Here is an 18,443-nt window from a genome sequence, read left to right as displayed (position 1 = left end):
CAATGTCCTTCTAGGTGACATACCAAAAATCGAAGAATTCTGAATGACCGGGTTTGGAGTGCTTCGGCTGCCTCAGAGAAACCAAAATTTGTTACGAGTATGCAATGTCTCTTGAGACAAATTCATCAACCCCTTACCCCGTGTGGAAAATTGGTCTGCAGATCACTCCACATGAATCAGGAACCCCGGAGGATGTGGCGCCTGCCGACTTAAGCTCCAGTTAATAGAAACTCGATGCCCAATAGCAAAGCATTATTTCGTCAGCTGTGTCAATTGCTGAGCCTATACGTCGTAAGCTTGCAGTTCATTCTAGACCGGTTTCTGGTAAAGGAGTGTGAATGCTACTAACTCCGTTTTCCCCTTCCAGCACAATCTCCTGCTGACGACAACCGTGACGAGTTTGGCCATTACTCCTGATATCACCAAGGTTTCTAGATCTCAAATCTTGGCATATACGATGTATAAATAATCCAACTTCTCTTCAAGGTAATCTGAAAAGCACAGCCAGCTTTCCTTTCATCTATCTCATTGCCTATTTTCAGGTATAAACCTTACCCAATGCATTTCCAAAAGCTTGCAATCCTTGCCCTGAGTGGCCTGGCTGTGGCACACCCTGGGTCCCACGAGCATGGCTCGTACTCAGTTGCCTCGAAGAGACATTTCCTTCACAACGCGCGCCGCAGCCTCGACCTCTGCGGGAATCACCTCGACAAGCGCGGCATCAATGAGCGTGCTAAGGCCCGCCGTGCTGCCGTTGTCGAGGCAAATAAGAAGCGTGCAGTTCTAGCCCGTGATCTGGACAAGGTCGTCAACACGTCGCACCACTCTAGTCTGGACGTGACCTCGAGCACCTCCGAAACCGAGCTGTTTAACGCGAACCCAACTTGCATCCTCGCTCCCGAAGGAGAGGTCGGCCCCTTCTGGGTCAGCGGAGAATTGATCCGGAAGGACATTCGTGACGACGAGCCAGGCATTCAATTGATCCTTGACGCCCAGTTTATCGACATCAACACCTGCGAGCCCATCGAGAACCTCTACTGGGATGTGTGGAATTGTAATGCCACTGGTGTCTACTCCGGCGTGCAGAGCAGCATGAATGGAAACGGCAACGATGCATCCAACCTGAACAAGACCTTTGCTCGTGGGCTCCAGAAGACCGACTCGGAGGGCGTGGCCCAATTCAACACTCTCTTCCCTGGCCACTACTCCGGCCGTGCCACCCACATCCATGTTATTGCCCACACCCAGGGCCATGTTCTTTCTAACAACACCCTCACTGGTGGGCAGATCTCGCATATCGGTCAGCTTTTCTTCGACCAAGACCTCATTACCAAAGTGGAGGCTACCTCTCCATATAATGAGAACACGGTTGCCATCACCCAGAATGCGAATGACCACGTCGTCCAAGTCGAGACTGCGAGCTCCGACTCGGATCCTTTCTTCGAGTACGCTCTACTTGGCGATACCGTTGAGGATGGAATCTTCGGCTGGATCACTCTGGGTGTCAACACCAGCGCTAGCCACGACTCGGATGCTTCGTATGCTGCCACTCTTACTGCCAACGGTGGTGTGTCTAACTCTGCATCCGGCTCGGGCAGCATGTTCTAAGATTGAAGAGCCCTTGGTTGTTCCACTGGAGACAACAGGAGGGTTTTAAGTCCTTTGGGTAAGGTCCCGTATATATTCTTGGGCTTTCTTATCACCACTTTCTCTTTATTTCTTGATACTCTGCGTATACTGTATACATCTATTGGACTCCGGCTTAAATTTCAAAATTCATTTGGCCAAATCTATCGCTACCACACAAGAATATACTAGCACAAGCGAAAAAAGGCGGTGAACAGTGTAATATAGCCACTTTTTCCCGCTTGCTTTCCTACTAGAATGACTTTTTGGAGAGCTTTGATTAACCAACGAATGAGATAAGCATTCTAAGCTTCAGGTAATCAAGATTCAAGCTAAGAGTGTGTGCCTAGGTATATTCCAAGGTTTCAATTTGAGAAAATCCCCCATAATAGGAAAACCCCGTAATGATACATATTTATCAGCCAGCTTTAAGTACTGGTATATCACGTAATATGTTCTCGGACAACACTATAAGGTGCTGTGGTCCAATGGTTAAGATGACTCGTTGTGGCCGAGTTGGTCCCGGTTCGATTCCGGGCAGCGCCATTTTGTTTTTTTCTTTGTCCTTGAACTGCTATTCTACATAGCAGTACCAGACCTCATTGTCATTCCTGATCTTCGTGAAATTCTCACTCTCAATAGACGTTCGAACCTTATATGACACCTTAACTTGTCAGTACTGATATTTCTTACTACAACCTTGACCGCGGAAATGTCCCTCTTGGCTGGAACATGAAAATGGTCTCCAACAGAACCCGAGTCAAACTTCTGGATCTAGAAAATCTTGTTAGTTTTATATTCATCACCAAATCTAATGCTAAACTTACCATTCCAACAATACTCGCGTAGGTACTGCACCCAATAATAGTGATGCCGATAACAAATACGATGCCGTTGCAAACAGAGCTTTTGATGTTTTCACGATCGTACCAAGCGCCTTCTTTGAGGAGGACGAACCACATAACAGGTGGGAGATAGAAAATAACAAGTATCGCGCCGCTAACAAACATGACGAGTATAGCTCCAAATCCACCCATCATGAGACGTCCAATGTCAACGTAGTGTGCAACTGCTGGAAATTCGAGTTTCACCTGGCCAATGATGAGACTTGTGTAGATTGCAATGAAACCGATGCCGATACAGACAAGGACACCTGCAACCATCCCGAGAGAGGCGAAAGCAGCAGGCAGACTAAGGCTATCCAAAGCGATTGCGTTGATGATTAGGATTACTGTTACACATTTCCATCCTAAGCGATGGAAGTGAGCATCTCCCTCGATGATCTTCTGCATTTCGGAACCATCTTGAATGACATCCGTTCCTTCGGGCATGACGCCATGGAGGTTGTGGGATCCGGGTCTGTATTGCTCTTCTTTCCAAGAAGTTCTTGTCGGTGCAAGACTCGTTACAATGATTCATTCTGCGAGGATCTTCTTGTATTTCGCGAGTAACTTGCCGATGATTTGGGTGAGTCTCCACGAAATCGCTTGGCTGTAGTTATGTCTGGAAGACACCGAGAACTAAGTGAGATTTAGTCGGTTGAGTCCAAAGAATCGGGGTCCAGGAGAATCATAATCTTCAAGGGCGCTAGTAATATACCCCTTGCTTCTGGGGTTACACAAGGCTGGGAGTAGTTCCGCAGGACTAGTCTGCATTCTGGTTTCCCAGGATATGAGAAATTCCAGCTTACCATCTCGATTCACAATATTTAACGCATATAAACCTTGGAAAACAATTCCTTTTTGAGATAAAAGCGATACTAGTGTATTTTAGACATCGCAATAACCGCATATTTTCTTACAATTGGCCGTTATCCCCGCTCTAGTAAGATGCGGCTAAAGAGGAACTTAAGAGTTTCACGTTAGTTTACTCCTATCATAAGATGCGTGAAAGACTAGTACAAAACTTGAATAAGCTAGTATTCGTAGCACTATAACTTAGAATCTTGGAAATGATTAAATTTGGAAGGGAAATATTCAGGGTATTAGTGCTCGAACATCAACTAGAGCATTGTTTTGTTGGAAAGTGACTCAGCCCTTCGGCCAGCGTATCAGCGCAAGAAAACAAAACCTTTGGAAGCCATTCAAGTTGGAAGCAAGATAGCCATACATCGGACAGGGCCGGATCATAACATTTCTCGGCGAATAACCCTCCAACGGCCATTGCAAAACATTATATTCTTTCTTTCACCAGCGGTCCAAGCATGTCGAGATTTATAAAAGAAAACTTGCACTCCGTATCAAGACAAGTAGAGATGGGACTTGTCACCTCAATAGTAGGCCAGCTATCCCTGAAAACGAAACCTATTTAGAGGGACCAAAATCCACAAGACAAGCAAAAAAGAGAATGGCGCTGCCCGGAATCGAACCGGGACCAACTCGGCCACAACGAGTCATCTTAACCATTGGACCACAGCACCTGATTAAGTGATCGTCAGGCTCAATCTTTATCCTTAGCCTATTATTTCCTCATGTTGGAATTTCACCAAAAAAGGCGAGAGAGCTGCAAGTGGTCCCTATTTGATCGGATTTGCATTACTTGAGGAGAAGAGAAAGAAGAGAAAGAAGAAGAGAAAGAAGAGAAAGAAGAAAAAGAAGAGAAAGAAGAGAAAGAAGAGAAAGAAGAGAAAGAAGAGAAAGAAGAAGAAAGAAGAGAAAGAAGAGAAGGAAGAGAAAGAAGAGAAAGAAGAGAAAGAAGAGAAAGAAAGAAGAGGAAGAGGAAGAGGAAGAAGAAGAAGAAGAAAGAAGAGAAAGAAGAGAAAGAAGAGAAAGAAGAGGAAGAGGAAGAGGAAGAAGAAGAAGAAGAAGAAGAAGAAGAAGAGGAGGAGGAGGAGGAGGAGGAGGAGGAGGAGACTAAAACTAAGTACAGGTTGATATTACAGGTGAATGCCTGAGTGGGTGCTATCTGTGCTAGTAACAGCCCTGCTTACTTACAGAAATACTAGTATGTCACGGTTCCATGGAACTCTGAATCGAGAAAGAGATCAGGGTATGGAGTGTATTTCTGACATGTACCGCGAGTTAAGAGAGTCCAAAACATACTATTTCTGGTCTCTTCAGATCTTATAGTGCGCTCGAAGGATATTATCATAGTATGGGACGACCACGTAATTTGGATCATCCGTAAGTCCAACCATTGCAGTCGTAATTGGATGAACCGGCTTGTGATCCACAAGTAAATTAATACAACTCGGTCCTGGCTGGGATTGGAGCTTCGAGACTGTGCTCTGGATATCCGCAATGCGGGTTGATTTTGCAGCCGCATTTTGCAATCCAGTAGCTACGACGTCATATTCGGTTCCAGAACTGAGAGAACTGACAGGTCGTGCTGGATGTTCCGTCCCATATACCAAGTCCTGTCCATTGATACTCATTCCCCATTGGAAATTGTTAACCACGACAGTCATGATGTTGAGGTTGAAGCGCTTGTATGTGTCGAGCTCCATTAGATGAAAGCCAGCTGATCCATCACCCTGCACGTTTACTACTTTTCGCTCTGGGGCAGCAATCGCCAAGCCGAGTGAATATCCAAATCCATTCCCAAGGAAGCCGAGGTATCCTGTTGCTGTCATCACTAGGCTTGGTTTCGATTGCCATGCATTATCACCGACCCAAGCTGATGCCTCGCCACCATCCAAAACAATTATGCTGCCCGGTTCGAGGGCCGAAATCACGTTTTTCACGGCGTGGTATGGGTGCAGACGACCGGAGCCTGTTTCCTCGGCTTCTTTCTCAAATGGTGACTCCGCAGAAGCTAAGTCGAGTACAGCCTGAACCCACGATTTGTCCACACTTCCTGAAAAGGACTCTCCGATCTTCTTCGAAAACGCGGAAGCGAAAGTCCCAGCATCACTCACGATGCCAAGGTGAACGGAAAGAGTGCGACCAATATCGCTTCCATCGCAGTCAATGTGAATAAGCTTGCAGTTTTCTTCGGGGATAATAGCAGAGCTGCGACCACCAAGGAACATTCCAGTCCGAGCACCAAGCAAAATTATGAGGTCTGGACGAGCGAGTTGCACAAAAGGGAGCTTCGCCAGTGTTCCCGCAGTCCCATTAGCAAGCATTCTAGATTGGGGACTATAGCTTGCGAATTTGGAGGTATTGAAAATCGGGACATTGCAAGATTCAGCAAGCTTGATGATGTCCTCGCGTGCCTAGAAGCGGTTAGCCTTGGGCATAGTGGACCAGAATTAGATGACGGCGATCACCTGGGGGCTCCTTGCGCCAGTTCCTGTAATTATTACAGGTCGTTCGGCCTGGGCTAAAAGCTCAGCTGCGGCTTCAACCGCAGCTACATGCGGAGCCGGAGGAAAAGAGCGAGGCGAGGTGATTGAACCCCAAGATATCAATTTCGAATGAACCGGCGAGAAAAGAATATCAATCGGAAAGTCAAGGAGAACAGGACCTGTATAGAGTTTTAGTGAGATGGATATCTAATCAGATCTTCAGGCTTACCTGGTGCTCCAGATTGAGCGACTCGAAGAGCATGGGATACAAGGCGCGGAGTTTCTTCGGTCGCAACTACACGATGGGCGAATTTGGTGAAAGGTCGAGCTGCAACAACCTGATCGATTGAGCCTTGAAGAGAATTGTTCTCGGTGTCGCGAATTGGAGGAGAAGAAGTTATACAAAGAATTGGGCTCCGGTCACCATATGCTGTCGCTAAGCCAGGAAGTCCGTTCGAAAACCTATTCAATTATCAGATTGGCATTGAAGATAACCCAAGAAGCATACTCACCCACTGTTCGCAGTCACAAAACTGACTGCCGGTTTCGTACTTGCACGAGAGTAGCCTTCCGCTGCTTGAACAGCTACTGTCTCATGTCTGGTATCAACTAGCCGGATACCGATAGCTTCGCATCCCATTAAAAATGCATCTAGATGACCACCATGAAGGCCAAAGACAACCTCGACGCCGAGGTGTTTGAGGGACTGTGCGAGTAGATCACCGCCAGTGAGCTCACGTCCTGGGGGCTGATGGAGTGCAAAGCCAGGCATCTTGTATTTAACAACTAGAAATTTGAAAAATAGGGTTGCGAAGTCCCTTGGACTACGAATTTCTGACGAAGACCGAAGAGTATTTATCCTTTAGTAAAGTCGATCGGTTAACCTGAATCATGTACCCGAATGTGGAGAAGGAGGGGGTGAGCGATGTACAATGATCACATTGGACTACAGTGCGGAGCTTACACACACAATTCTGACAAATGGTCCCTAATTGAACTCTCTAGCCATCACTAATATAGTTTCAACACTAATTGCGGTACAAATCCTCAAGAACTTGTTAAAAGGCTTTCAACTAGTGATACGAATCGCTGGTATAAGTAAGATCTGGAGTGCTTTATCCAACCCCTTATTTGTGATAGAGCTCTGCTTCTCTAAGCTTGATCATTACCCGCTCTTCATTGTCCGCATTCTCCAGCATAGCATTGGTACAGGCTAGAAGTCCCCCATCGGCTTTATTAATCTCTCTATAATGGCCTTCCCAGCTATAGATAACCTCGCCGTGTCGTTCGGGGTCTGCAAAAAGCAATACAACGCTCCGAGCAACCACCTCCGGGCTTTGTACACAAGCACCCAATGATTGAAGTATATCGCCAGGAACTATCCTGGTGGCTGTCCACGAGGGCGCAATTGCATTCAAGCGGAAACCTTTCTCCTGGAGTTTGGAACCCATGCCACGTATCATACCGAGAACACCGTGTTTGGCAATGGTATAATCTCCAGCGGAGAAATTCTGGAACGATGAAGCAGAGGCCGCTAGAACAATGCTACCACCAGCCCCATCAGGACGTTGGCTTGCAAGTTCGCTCATGTAAGCCGACGCCAATCTGGTGGTATAGATTGGCCCTAGAAGATTGACATCAATGGTCCTAAGTTTTGGGGGCTCGAGCTGCCCATTCTCGTCAAGAGTAACGTCCAAAAAGCTGGGGTATGTTAAGCCGAGCTTTCATGCATCGGGTATTATGCAGAACTTACTCGGTTGTCGGGCCTACGCCTGCGTTGGCAAAGACATGATCAATTCGACCAAACAATTTGTTTGCTTCATCAAACATAGATCGAAGGCTTTCCCAGTCTGTCACATTGACAGTCAAGAACTTGAACTTTTCCGCATTTTCAAGTTCGGGGTCAGGGGCATTCAGGTCGCCAACAACAACAGTTGCGCCGAGATTAAGACACAGCTGAGCGGTAGACCTTCCAATACCAGAGGATCCGCCTTAACAGTGAGCAAGTATTAGTTTTAAGTGAATAGACTATCTTACCAGTAATCAAAATGACACTGTTTCTGATATTTGCAAATTTCTCATCACTGATCTCGAGATTTTCCATTATGAGTGACTTCTGGGTGATAAATGTTAGCTTGCAGGATAGGATGGGGGGGCCTATTAATACCGAGGAAGTAATCCAGAGGCCGAGGCAGCATAAATTGCAAAGCTGACGGCCTTCATTAAAATTGCATTGCCGATCATCCGAGTGTAACTTAAAAGATGATTTCTCCGCACTTTGGCTGTGATCTTCTGGTGGGGCTGTGCAGGGAGACGTATTTACCCCTCGTTTTAGAAATAGACTCGGACTTTGCGCGCATGCTGGAAAGTGGGCAGTGATCATATGTGCCTAGTAGTATGCAGGTCGCGTCAGTTATTAGTTAGAAAGTCCATTGGCTCGTAAATAGATACTGTAGACATATAAAAATACACCCTCGAATTAGTAATTCATTCCAAAGCCAACTCATCATATTGATCGACATTGTATATTGCCCATGATACTTAGTTACGCTAATAGTAATAATACCAGAGCTAGTATCACGATATAATTCCATTCAATCTTTAAACTGAAAGGTATTCCAACATCTTTTCTCGTGCTCGCTCTGCCTGACCCTCCACATCCAAATCCCAAAGCCAACGTAAGCGTTCTTGGAACGTTGTTTTGAGCTTCTCCTCGTCATCATGTACACCATCTAAGCATAGACAAAGAATGTAAGCATTTTCTTTACTGCTCGTCACAACTCGTTGGCTACGGGGCCGCCTGATCTCATCATACGCCTTGAATGCGGCCACAACCTGCTCCGTAGATTTAACTCGAATATCTCCGAGTAACTCAGAAAGAACATGTGCATCTTCAATAGCTTGCCCGGCGCCGGCGCCTTGATGTGGAGTAGAAGCATGGGCAGCGTCGCCGAGGATCGCTACTCGTGAGCGGCAGAATGTCGAAATATGCGGATGCTCGAAGATAGCCCATTGTGAGGGATCGGGCATGTACTTTTAGTTGAATCAGTTTGGATGGTTGACAAGTAATATAATAGCTGGTCACTGGCACATACCTCAACGAGTGACTTCACATATCGACCCATGCTTTCGGCATCACGTTTCATTTCCTCGCGCTTTGCAGGCCGAACCCAGGTATCACAGTCCCACTTCTCACTCAAAACGTAAAGCCCTACATTCACCTTTTGGGCACGCATAATGGGGTATGAAATGCCATAAGCCCCGTCTCCAATATACATCGTTGATACCCTGGCACGTTGATCCCCAACCGCTTTTACCATATCATCCATATCCAACACGGCGCGATAACCATACATACCACTATACTTTGGCTGGGCATATTGAGATTCCTCCGGCAACATTGACTCTTTCACCTTCGACTTGATCCCATCACAACCAACGACAACATCAGCAGTCGCAACCGTCCCATCATCAAACTGCAGCTGAACACCATCCCCGCCTTCAACAAGACTCTCCAACCGTTTCCCAAACTGCACAATCTCAGGCGGGATTAATCTAACCAGGGCATCGAGGAAATTCGCCCGACGCAAGGTCGTCTGACCAGACGGAAGAGCCTTCAAATCCATCAAAAGATCCCCCTCTTTCAACCCACTAGCCCAAATGATTTCAAACCAGGTCTGTCGAAATTTCTCATAGCCAGGACTATCAGCATGTGTAGTGACCAGGGAGTCGTAAATTTCACGGATCTGAGGATCGATCAGCGGCATGGCGCGATGAGCTGCAGGTCCAATCGAGAGTCCTAGGCCGATCTCTGCGAATTCGCCCGCGGCTTCGTATATGCGTACGGGGACATTTCGGCGGAGTAATCCTGCTGCCAGGACCAGGCCGCCTATTCCTCCACCGATGATGGTGACGGTGAAGTCCTTCGAGGAGGAACCCATAGCTAGCCCTGTGGGTGGGATGGAATTAAGGAGAAGGGTTCAGTTGATTATCCGTCCACGGGTAGTAGGGATGATTTGAAATTGAAATGCACTGAGACGGGGACACGGAAATTACTCTCTACCGCAAATGATCATTGGAAATCCCATGGATTGCGGGGTTACTTATCACCGCGGGGGAATCAATACGAGGACAGAGCGGAAGGGAAGCATTGCAACCCTGGAGAATAAACGGGTTTAGGCAAGAATATATGTCAGGAGGGAATTTCTGTTGTATATTCAAGTACTGCAGTTCTGTATATTTGATCCAAGGCAGCCAAGTCGCACTGGAAAGCCTCCTTTTGCCCCTTTTACAGATTTGAGTTCTTCATCACACGCGAGGCCCAAGACCCACCCTTGGCCCAACAAGCTTTCTACTCGTATTTACACATTGCCTAGCTGGAATCAGTTTAATGAGGGTTGATAGATAATATTTATAAATTGTTCATTGAGTGAATACATATGTCAAAAGTGGTATTGTAATGAATAGCCATTATGTTATCGAAGAAAATCGCGATCCTGCCGCGGTTACAGATGGAATTTATTCCATAGATCCCCTCCTCGAAGTCAGAGCAAGGGGATCCGGACTTTCTTTCTCTTTCTGATGAAAGATACTTGTCCATTTCGTCCATTTCGTCCATTGTCGGACGGTCTCCTGGAGGTGGAACTCAGAGTGGAAGACATCGGATGGGAGAAAGACAAATCTCAATTTCAGCACTGAATGAAATCATGCCAAGGGAGGATGCAGTGCAGCTGCCACTCCGGGCCTCAAGAAATATACTTGGCAACAAGTACATACTGCCGTCAAAAACCGTGTATTAAAGATAGAAGCCCCGAAAGATAAGCGAGTTCCGGCAATTTTAGAAAAGAAATTAAATCATGGACGGGGCCACTGTTCGCTGTCCATGCTCCCACTTGGGTGGAGAAAATGGATCATCAACATGCCCATGTGGATCCCAATCTGAGGCATTATCGTAAGCAATGTTTTGCTTTTCATCCGGCCGGATAGGTGACGATGAATCCGAGTCGTCTAGAGCACGGCGGAATCGAAGAAATTCCTGTGAGTCAACGCTGTGGATTGGATACATTGTGCCGAGCTCCATTGAGTGTAATGCTGCGCGCTGGATGTGGCGGAGATCATCGCGTAGGCCGGAAACCTGGCTTTCAAGATTCCTTCGCGCTGTTTGTTCGCGGCGAAGAAGTGTGACCAAGGTGCTGTATTGCTCGATGGAAACACCGTTGAAATCAGATAAGGATGTAGCGGAAGGGGTGGGTCGGAGGATGCGGGAGTTCATTGTGTCGGGGCGAATGGTGCTGGTGCTTGCTGGTCGCATTGTTGGGAGAGCTGCCAAGGGACTCGGGGATTCATCACGTTCAAGTGACCCAGTGAGCCCAGAGGTCTTATTGCGCAGATTAGGAGTGAGGGAATCGGTAGATGGGGTTTGCCTCTGTCGAGATGATCGTTCTGTGTGCGGGTTCTCATTTGAACTAGCCGAGCTGCTTTGCATCCGAGCTATAGCGAATTCCAAGTCGATCATCTTTACTTCGATGGTATTCAGGCGCTGCTCAACAGTCAGACCGGCGTCTTGTTGCATACTGTGAACTAGACTGCTCATGTTGGGCGGAAGGCTCATTTGCTCCGCATGTTGATCGGATTCGACGAGGGATGGCGTGGCCGACGCACGAGTGACACTAGTCACTGTTGTCCCGGTAGACGGTCTAGCAGAGGGGTCGCTCGCTGTGCTCGCTTCAAGAGGGGAAGTTCTAGTCTCTGGCGCGGGAGTTGGCACCGAGGCTGTCCAAGTCGGCAAGGCTGTAGCCGACATTGGTCGCTCAACAACCATTTCCCGCAGAGCATCCGTACTTCTCGACCTTCGTCGCTCTTGAAGAATGCTGCGTCTTAATTGGGGGTCGGACACGTGCGGTCGATCCTCGTGGGGGTCTGAAATTGCCGAAGCAACTGCATAACGAGATTCGTCGTCTGAAAAGATCACACTGGGCAGAGTTGCCCGCCGCCTCCGTGAAGCCACCCCACTCATTCCACCTGAAGTCAAGCAGTCATGACTCGAAGAAGTAGGAGAGAGATGACTTTCCGCAAGATTGAGATTTTCCTCCGACAGCGGACTGCTCCGTTTGGACTCCGAGGGTGTAGGGACCGCAAGAAAGGATTTCCCCTCGACCGGATTCGACTGGCGCCCGTTAGAGGGAGCATAGTAGGACTCGATCGGGCTCTCCTCCACACCATCTGTCTGACTCTGTCTTTTCCTGTTGAATATCTTCCGCATGACGGTTTTTAAAGTGCTACCGGTTCGGCGATGTGCGAGCGGGGCGTGGTGAAAGTTGATCGGGGGCAGTGCGGTATCATATTGGTTCGTCTCCAACGAAAAAGATGCCGGTTCGAAGCGGAGCGTTCTCCGCGCGCGGACGACGATCGTTGGCGAGGACTGCCATGACTACCGATCGACTCGCTCCCGGCACTAGCGATCGACCTCGTTGGATATCTCGACATGGCGAGTTAGAAGGATGGCGGTTGATATTGTTTGAGAAGGTCCACCACGATGATCATTAGAAGGGCAATATCGTCGCAGCACGTGGGTATCAGATCGTCGCAAAAAAGGGAACCCCGGAAAGAATGGCGAGGGAATGAAGGGAAAAGGAAGGATGTAATAAGGTGGTCCTTAATAGAGCGAGTGTCGAGAAAAGAAAAGAAAAAGAAATAAAGGCTGGGTATAAAGCAGTGCCGCGCAGCGGGTGAACGATTCGGAACAAGGCTAGGGGATATCGAGCTGTTTAGTCGAATCGTGAGACGATCGAGACGAACTGGAGGTATTCATACGGTAGTTAGCAAGAGGTCCAGTAATGAATGTGGAGTACAAACGAAAGCTCACGGAAAGTTGAAAGGGTATCTTGAGGATCATAGTTGATAATTGCGTGGCAAGGCACAGTTCCAGTTCCACGGTTTGCGGCGTTTGCCAGTCTCGGGAATGCACAGTTTGGAACCTTGGAACCACGGATGAGATGAGAGGATCGGGAAATATGTAAACAATGTAAAAAGAATAGAGAAAGTGTCGATAGTAATGAATGTAGGTAGAAAAGAAGAGGAAGCTCTGAAGATAAGGAGAAAAGAGAAGACAACCTTGGGAAGAGGAGAAGAGAGGAGAGAGGAGAGGAGAGAAGGTTACGAGAAAAAGCAAAGCTGCTCCAGCGTTAGACCCAAAACCCCACAGTGTTGAATCAAGTTTAGTTGGGATTTCTTATAAATCTGGTTGCACGCCCGTAAAGTTCAGCACTACACCACATCAAGTGGACAAGCTTGGGAGAACACGGAGTAGCCTTGTCCCTCCCACCAACCCTAAATCGCCAGTGCCCGTTCTCAGGTCCAAAGGGGGGAGAAAAAGAAAAAGAAAAAAAAAAAACCTGGAACTCGATAAGGGGACCACAACCAGACAGACATCAGGACCCAGACCCAGGGGCGGGACCCCGACCGAATCAGACGACGACCGAACGGTGGCACTCATTTCAAACGAATGCCGTGCTGGACCCACGACCCGAGACTAAGTGGACCTCACAGATGAACGGCCGTTTTGAACTGCTTCCAGCTGCATCCAGAATTGCCCCCCGAAAAAGCAGCGATCACCCCTGACTGGCCCCCGAGGGCACTCCTAGGATAAGCTTCTTGGTGCTGCCCCCGTGGAAGAGGCGTTCATTCTTCGCCCCCCTCGTCATCGGAGGACCATGAACGAGGTAGCTGCATGTTCGGTCTGAAACACCACATGGTACGCTGTTGATCGCAAGATTCCAGTCGCCGCACAGACGTTTAACTGTTGGAAGTTCAAGACTGCCGGTTGCACAAGACGGTGCCTAACAGCTCAGCTGAATATGTGAGACGCCAAAGTGCCACGAAGACAATTAACCTCTTTCTTCTCGTCCTCGAATCGCAACTGCCATTGCCATGGCCAACTCAAGAGTGTCGTATCATCAGGCTCTTCCATTTCTCCCTCCTATCGCGGATCGGGAGGCCATGGCCACTGGTTCTGGCCGGCCTGCCCCTCACGCTGCACCGCTTCCAGTAATCCATCTCCGACGACTCCGCGAGATCTTCCTTCAGGCGGGATCTCGGGATCTCCAGTGGAGGTTGGCTGTGTGTCTTGAAACGTTCTCGTGTTCTTACCGCCTGCGTGTCTCGCACGACACGGCTCGATGCACCATTTTTCGGGACGAGGGGGGGTTTTTCGTTCAAAGAATCTACCGGACATCCGAGCTTGATTTGTCCGGTGTGCTATGGCTATGGCTATGGGTGTTCAGTACGGTACTCCCGATCATACGCCTTTCCCTGACGGGGCCAAGAAATCTGGTCGGGCACCGTCGTTGTTACAGTATCTCTAATCGGGTCCAATATCCCTCTGCTGTGCGCTGTGCTGTGCTGTACTGATCCTCTGCCGATGACCGTCCCTCCCTGGCTATGTTTAGAGAAGATCACCCGCGTCTGGGTATCGCAAGTCGGCATTTTCCTCCAGATAATCCATCCAATGTTTGAGAAAGCTGCTACCCCTGCAACACGGCAAGAATATTGATTAACCTCTAGACCGATCACAAAATGCACAGACGTTCCAACTCAAAACTTACCGGCTAATTGTGTCAGAGTCCCCGCAGATGCAAAGATGCCGCTTGGGGCGTGTCATAGCCACTAACAATAGCCCCGCGTTAGCCTCGCCATGCACGGGACGTGGGTCGCATGGATCAGGTAGTGTAGGGGTATGGCTAGCCACGGAGTATAGACTAGGCAGGGACAAGCTTACCATTCAGACGTCGTTTCTCACCAAGGAAACCCACCTCATGCTCCGCATTGCTGCGGACTAGACTCACGACGACGGCTTCCTTTTCACGACCTTGAAATCCATCCACACTGCCAAGCTCGAGGCCTGGGTGTTTCTCCCGTAGCATCTGAGACAGCACCGACAACTGCCCGTTGTATGGGGTGATCACGGCAATATCTTCAGGCTTGATACCTGCTTCCACCAGATTATCCACATGTCTGGCGACCACCATAGCCTCCATCTCGTTACTTTTACTCTCACCAAGTAAAGCCTCCTTCTGACCGATCTCTTTGTCTTCAGCTTTCTCGGGGAAGTCTCCACCCTGTGTGTCCCAGAATACGAGGGGTTCTTGTGTATCATCCGTACCCTGAGTTTCATATGGAAGATCTGCTAGTAATCGTGATTTGACCGCATCGCCGGCCATTAGTTTCGACTCGTAGAGTTCATCGGATGGGAATCGCATGATCTTTTCGTGCATGCGGTACTGGGTGGTTAGCATTCGCTTGATCTGCGACCCATGTAACGACAAGAGGCGATCGAAGAGGGTCCGTTCGAGGGAGACACCCTTCAATATCTCTTTCTTGGGACCGTCATCTTTCTTCTCTGCACCGGGCTTGGATTTCAAATTCGTTGATTTGACAGTAGGCGGCAATTGCAAATGATCACCCGCGAAGATAACCTTGTCCGCAGATATCAGAGGGATCCAGCACTGGGCTTCCAGCGCCTGGCTGGCCTCGTCAATGATCACCACGTCGAAGTTTTGATTCTTCAACTGGTGTCCACCAGCACCGTGCAGAGTGGCAACAGCAACACTACTTTCCCGAACGAGATTATCCACACATTTAGACTCTCGTTCTCGGAATTCCTTGCGCAATTGTTTCAGGTCGTCGTAGATCGCTCTTCTTTCCCGTCCCGTTCGTGTTTTGCGAATGCTAGCTTGCTTGTCATCGATCTCCTTACGGACATCCTTGACAATACTGGCAGCGTCCGATGTCTGCGTGAGAACTTCGAGGGAATGTTCCAAGACAGAAGGGAGAAGGCGGGCGGGATGCCCGACTCGTACAACCGGTACTTTCTTCGGTGCCAGTCGCTCAACGATATTATCGACCGAGATATTAGACGGACCGCAGACCAATATCCTCTTTTTACGCTGTACCATCTGCATTATAAGCTCAATGATAGTATGTGTTTTTCCCGTGCCCGGTGGGCCATGGATAAGTGCAATGTCTTTAGTAGCCAAGGCAAATCGGATGGCATCTTTCTGCGAGTCGTTCAGGGTGGGATCGCTGAATTCAACAGGACCTATATCCTCATAGTCCGGCTGTAGAGGGGTTGTATGGCCGAAAGCAACGCGCATGAAGTGTGAATGATCCGTTTCAGTCATCTTGGCCATCTTCTCCATCGTCTGCCTCATTCTACGTGGAGTTCAGTCAGTATACTCTCTCTTTTGGTATGAGTGGAAACAAACCGTCTATAAGTAACGTCATTGGCGAGTTTCATCCTGCAATGCAATTAGCACCTTAACCCAGTTGCAAAGGTAGCGTAGATCAGCACATACGCCCACAACTTCTTTCCCCAAAGCTCCTCAATAGCTTCATCGTCCTCCTTCGAGGTTCCACCTCCTTTCCCTTGTTGTCCAAACGCAATCCAAATAGCTTTATCATTGACACGAGTAACCACACCTTCGGGGCCACTCTTATCCTTTTGCTCCTTCGACCCACCATCTTTGCCCTTATCTTTACCGATCTTCTTCGCATTCCCCGCAGAAACGTCGTTCACGCGAACCACATCCCCAACACGAATGCCATGAGAGCCCAGCCGAGGCTGACCATCAGATGCGCGATCATTGTCCGATTTTCCCGACGAGACGGCCGGGTCTGGGGCGAATTCGCCGACAACGCGTCCGCCGAGACCGGTGCGGCACTGTGATAGCACGAGGCCTGTCAAGGCATAGCCTGTAGCTTGTAATGTGCGCCGAGTAGCTGGGGACACGGACGCAGCTGTTGTTGCGAGGGAGGAAGAGGAGACTTCGGCTTCGTGTTCGAGGAGGAGGAGCTGGAGCTGGGTTTCGACGAAGTGGGGGATCGAGATTGGAGTTGGAGAAGCCATTGCGTTGGCTGGGGAGGTTCGAGGAGATATAGCTATATGAGACGTGGTCGTTTCGGCATAGGAGACTCTCTATGTATATTGAAAAATCTCAGGAGGCAGCGACTGGGGGGGATTGCGCTGAGCTGTGCAGTGGTTCGGCGATAAAGAGAAGCTATCAAATAACCTATCCGGCGGGGTGACTTCATCGGTGGGGTTAGTCATCTTATAGATCTTGATCTTGATCAACGAGAAACAACCTCGTCAGGAACTTGAAAGAAAATATCCAGTAAGATACAACTTATATTATAACAATTATTGCTTAATATACAGCGTTATATATCCAAAAATTAAGAAAACTACCGGCAGTCCCTCTCCTATCATACAGCTTCAATCTTGACCTTGGGTTCCTCGTTACTCTCCTTCTCCTTCGCCTTCACCTTCACCTCTGCCTTAACTGGCGAAGCAAGGCCCCTAACCTCGCTCTTACAAAGCTTCGTCCCAGCAAGGTAACACTCCCCACATCTCCGTTTCACCGGTAAACAAACGGTCTGCCCGAGCCCAACCAACAGTTTATTAATCTCATGCCACTTATCGCGCGGGAGCCACGATTGAAGCGCCATACGAGTCTCCTCGGGATTCTTGGTCTTATTCCAACCCCAGAGATTGGTGATACGGTGGACGTGCACATCGACACCGATCCCCTCATGCTTACCCCATGCCGCACTCATGCAGAGGTAAGCCATTTTCGGACCAACGCCTGGCAGGGACATGAGTCCTTCCGGTGTGGACGGGATATCGCCTTCGAATTGGTCTCGCAGGATGAGTGCGGCGGATTTGATATATTTGGTTTTATTGTTGTGGAATCCGACTTTCTCGATCAATTCGTTGAGTCGCGTGGGTGATACGGTGAGAATGTTGTCCAGATTCAACGTGCTATCCTTTGTCGGCTCGGGTTTCGCCTCCGCGTCTTCAAGCTTGATCTTGACTTCCTCCTCCAATTTGACTTCCGCTTTGATATTTGGATCCTGCTCGCCGAGTTCCGTGTGTAGTCGTTGCATCGCGACGGCCGTGACGGTATCTTTCGTTTGAGATGAGAGCATCAGTGCGACGAGGGTCTGAAACCGACGGTCCTTCGGCGAAGATGCTCTCCAGTACAATTCTGCACAGCCCATCGTATCGACCGGTGCAGTGGGATTATCCTCGCGCATCTTTTTCACAGTGTTATACATTGTCTCCCAATTTGACGGAGGCTCCACGACAACGGTCCCATCCGCGTCTCTCCTTTTCCGCGCAGGCATTCGTCGGGCCTTGGCCGGGGTACTTTTCACATCCGGGTCATCCTTCACGGTCGGCTCCTTTTTCACGGCGGGCTGGCGGGCTTGGGATTTCCGGGGTGTGCGAGTCTGTGCTGGCTTGAGAGGACTGGTATTGCGTTTCTGACGTTTCGTAGGGGGCTCGATGAGATCTTCAATGTCGGCAGTGTTGGCGGAGGAAAGTGAGGACTCATCGTCACTTCTCGCAGGGGAGAGTTGTGCAATTGTCGGAATTGACTCGGTCTTGATGGTTGAGTCACCAGTGAAAGCGAAGTTGCGCAGCGCACTCGGATGGAGCGAGGAGTTGCGTGTTGAGCGGCGCGCCGGGGGCGACAGTGCCTCCAGGACCTTGGCTGTATCTCTAGAAGCCCGTGAAGTCCGCATGGCGGTGCGT

General features: G+C 49.0%; 9 protein-coding genes across 9 annotated transcripts; 2 read left to right on the top strand and 7 right to left on the bottom strand.

Moving 5' to 3' along the window:
* Positions 1-558: 558 nt before the first annotated feature.
* N7481_004765 (intradiol ring-cleavage dioxygenase) lies at positions 559-1,608 on the top strand (the record flags this gene model as incomplete). Its single annotated transcript, XM_057263984.1, has 1 exon — positions 559-1,608. The coding sequence occupies one exon, from the start codon at positions 559-561 to the stop codon at positions 1,606-1,608; it is 1,050 nt and encodes a 349-aa protein (XP_057125645.1).
* Positions 1,609-2,318: 710 nt separating this feature from the next.
* N7481_004764 (uncharacterized protein) lies at positions 2,319-2,957 on the bottom strand (the record flags this gene model as incomplete). The annotated part of the gene is made up of 1 exon (XM_057263983.1): positions 2,319-2,957. The coding sequence occupies one exon, from the start codon at positions 2,955-2,957 to the stop codon at positions 2,319-2,321; it is 639 nt and encodes a 212-aa protein (XP_057125644.1).
* A 1,015-nt stretch (positions 2,958-3,972) lies between these two features.
* Positions 3,973-4,519, top strand: N7481_004763 (uncharacterized protein; the record flags this gene model as incomplete). The annotated part of the gene is made up of 2 exons (XM_057263982.1): positions 3,973-4,017; positions 4,178-4,519. The coding sequence occupies 2 exons, from the start codon at positions 3,973-3,975 to the stop codon at positions 4,517-4,519; spliced, it is 387 nt and encodes a 128-aa protein (XP_057125643.1).
* A 162-nt stretch (positions 4,520-4,681) lies between these two features.
* N7481_004762 (thiamine pyrophosphate-binding protein) lies at positions 4,682-6,626 on the bottom strand (the record flags this gene model as incomplete). The annotated part of the gene is made up of 4 exons (XM_057263981.1): positions 4,682-5,782; positions 5,873-6,033; positions 6,084-6,316; positions 6,367-6,626. 4 exons carry the CDS (start codon positions 6,624-6,626, stop codon positions 4,682-4,684), a joined length of 1,755 nt encoding a protein of 584 aa, XP_057125642.1.
* A 355-nt stretch (positions 6,627-6,981) lies between these two features.
* N7481_004761 (uncharacterized protein) lies at positions 6,982-7,958 on the bottom strand (the record flags this gene model as incomplete). The annotated part of the gene is made up of 3 exons (XM_057263980.1): positions 6,982-7,555; positions 7,608-7,845; positions 7,892-7,958. 3 exons carry the CDS (start codon positions 7,956-7,958, stop codon positions 6,982-6,984), a joined length of 879 nt encoding a protein of 292 aa, XP_057125641.1.
* A 497-nt stretch (positions 7,959-8,455) lies between these two features.
* Positions 8,456-9,795, bottom strand: N7481_004760 (uncharacterized protein; the record flags this gene model as incomplete). Its single annotated transcript, XM_057263979.1, has 2 exons — positions 8,456-8,887; positions 8,950-9,795. The coding sequence occupies 2 exons, from the start codon at positions 9,793-9,795 to the stop codon at positions 8,456-8,458; spliced, it is 1,278 nt and encodes a 425-aa protein (XP_057125640.1).
* Positions 9,796-10,703: 908 nt separating this feature from the next.
* Positions 10,704-12,116, bottom strand: N7481_004759 (uncharacterized protein; the record flags this gene model as incomplete). Its single annotated transcript, XM_057263978.1, has 1 exon — positions 10,704-12,116. One exon carries the CDS (start codon positions 12,114-12,116, stop codon positions 10,704-10,706), a length of 1,413 nt encoding a protein of 470 aa, XP_057125639.1.
* Positions 12,117-14,297: 2,181 nt separating this feature from the next.
* Positions 14,298-16,757, bottom strand: N7481_004758 (putative DNA helicase; the record flags this gene model as incomplete). Its single annotated transcript, XM_057263977.1, has 4 exons — positions 14,298-14,382; positions 14,458-14,518; positions 14,631-16,063; positions 16,207-16,757. The coding sequence occupies 4 exons, from the start codon at positions 16,755-16,757 to the stop codon at positions 14,298-14,300; spliced, it is 2,130 nt and encodes a 709-aa protein (XP_057125638.1).
* A 356-nt stretch (positions 16,758-17,113) lies between these two features.
* Positions 17,114-18,433, bottom strand: N7481_004757 (endonuclease III domain-containing protein; the record flags this gene model as incomplete). The annotated part of the gene is made up of 1 exon (XM_057263976.1): positions 17,114-18,433. The coding sequence occupies one exon, from the start codon at positions 18,431-18,433 to the stop codon at positions 17,114-17,116; it is 1,320 nt and encodes a 439-aa protein (XP_057125637.1).
* Between the last annotated feature and the right edge of the window lie 10 nt (positions 18,434-18,443).

The sequence above is a fragment of the Penicillium waksmanii genome, assembly GCF_028829765.1.
Source record: "Penicillium waksmanii strain IBT 27052 chromosome Unknown utg000004l:1.0-5674109.0:1.0-5678898.0, whole genome shotgun sequence".
NCBI lineage: Eukaryota > Fungi > Ascomycota > Eurotiomycetes > Eurotiales > Aspergillaceae > Penicillium > Penicillium waksmanii.
This window is presented reverse-complemented; position numbering and strand designations above follow the sequence as displayed.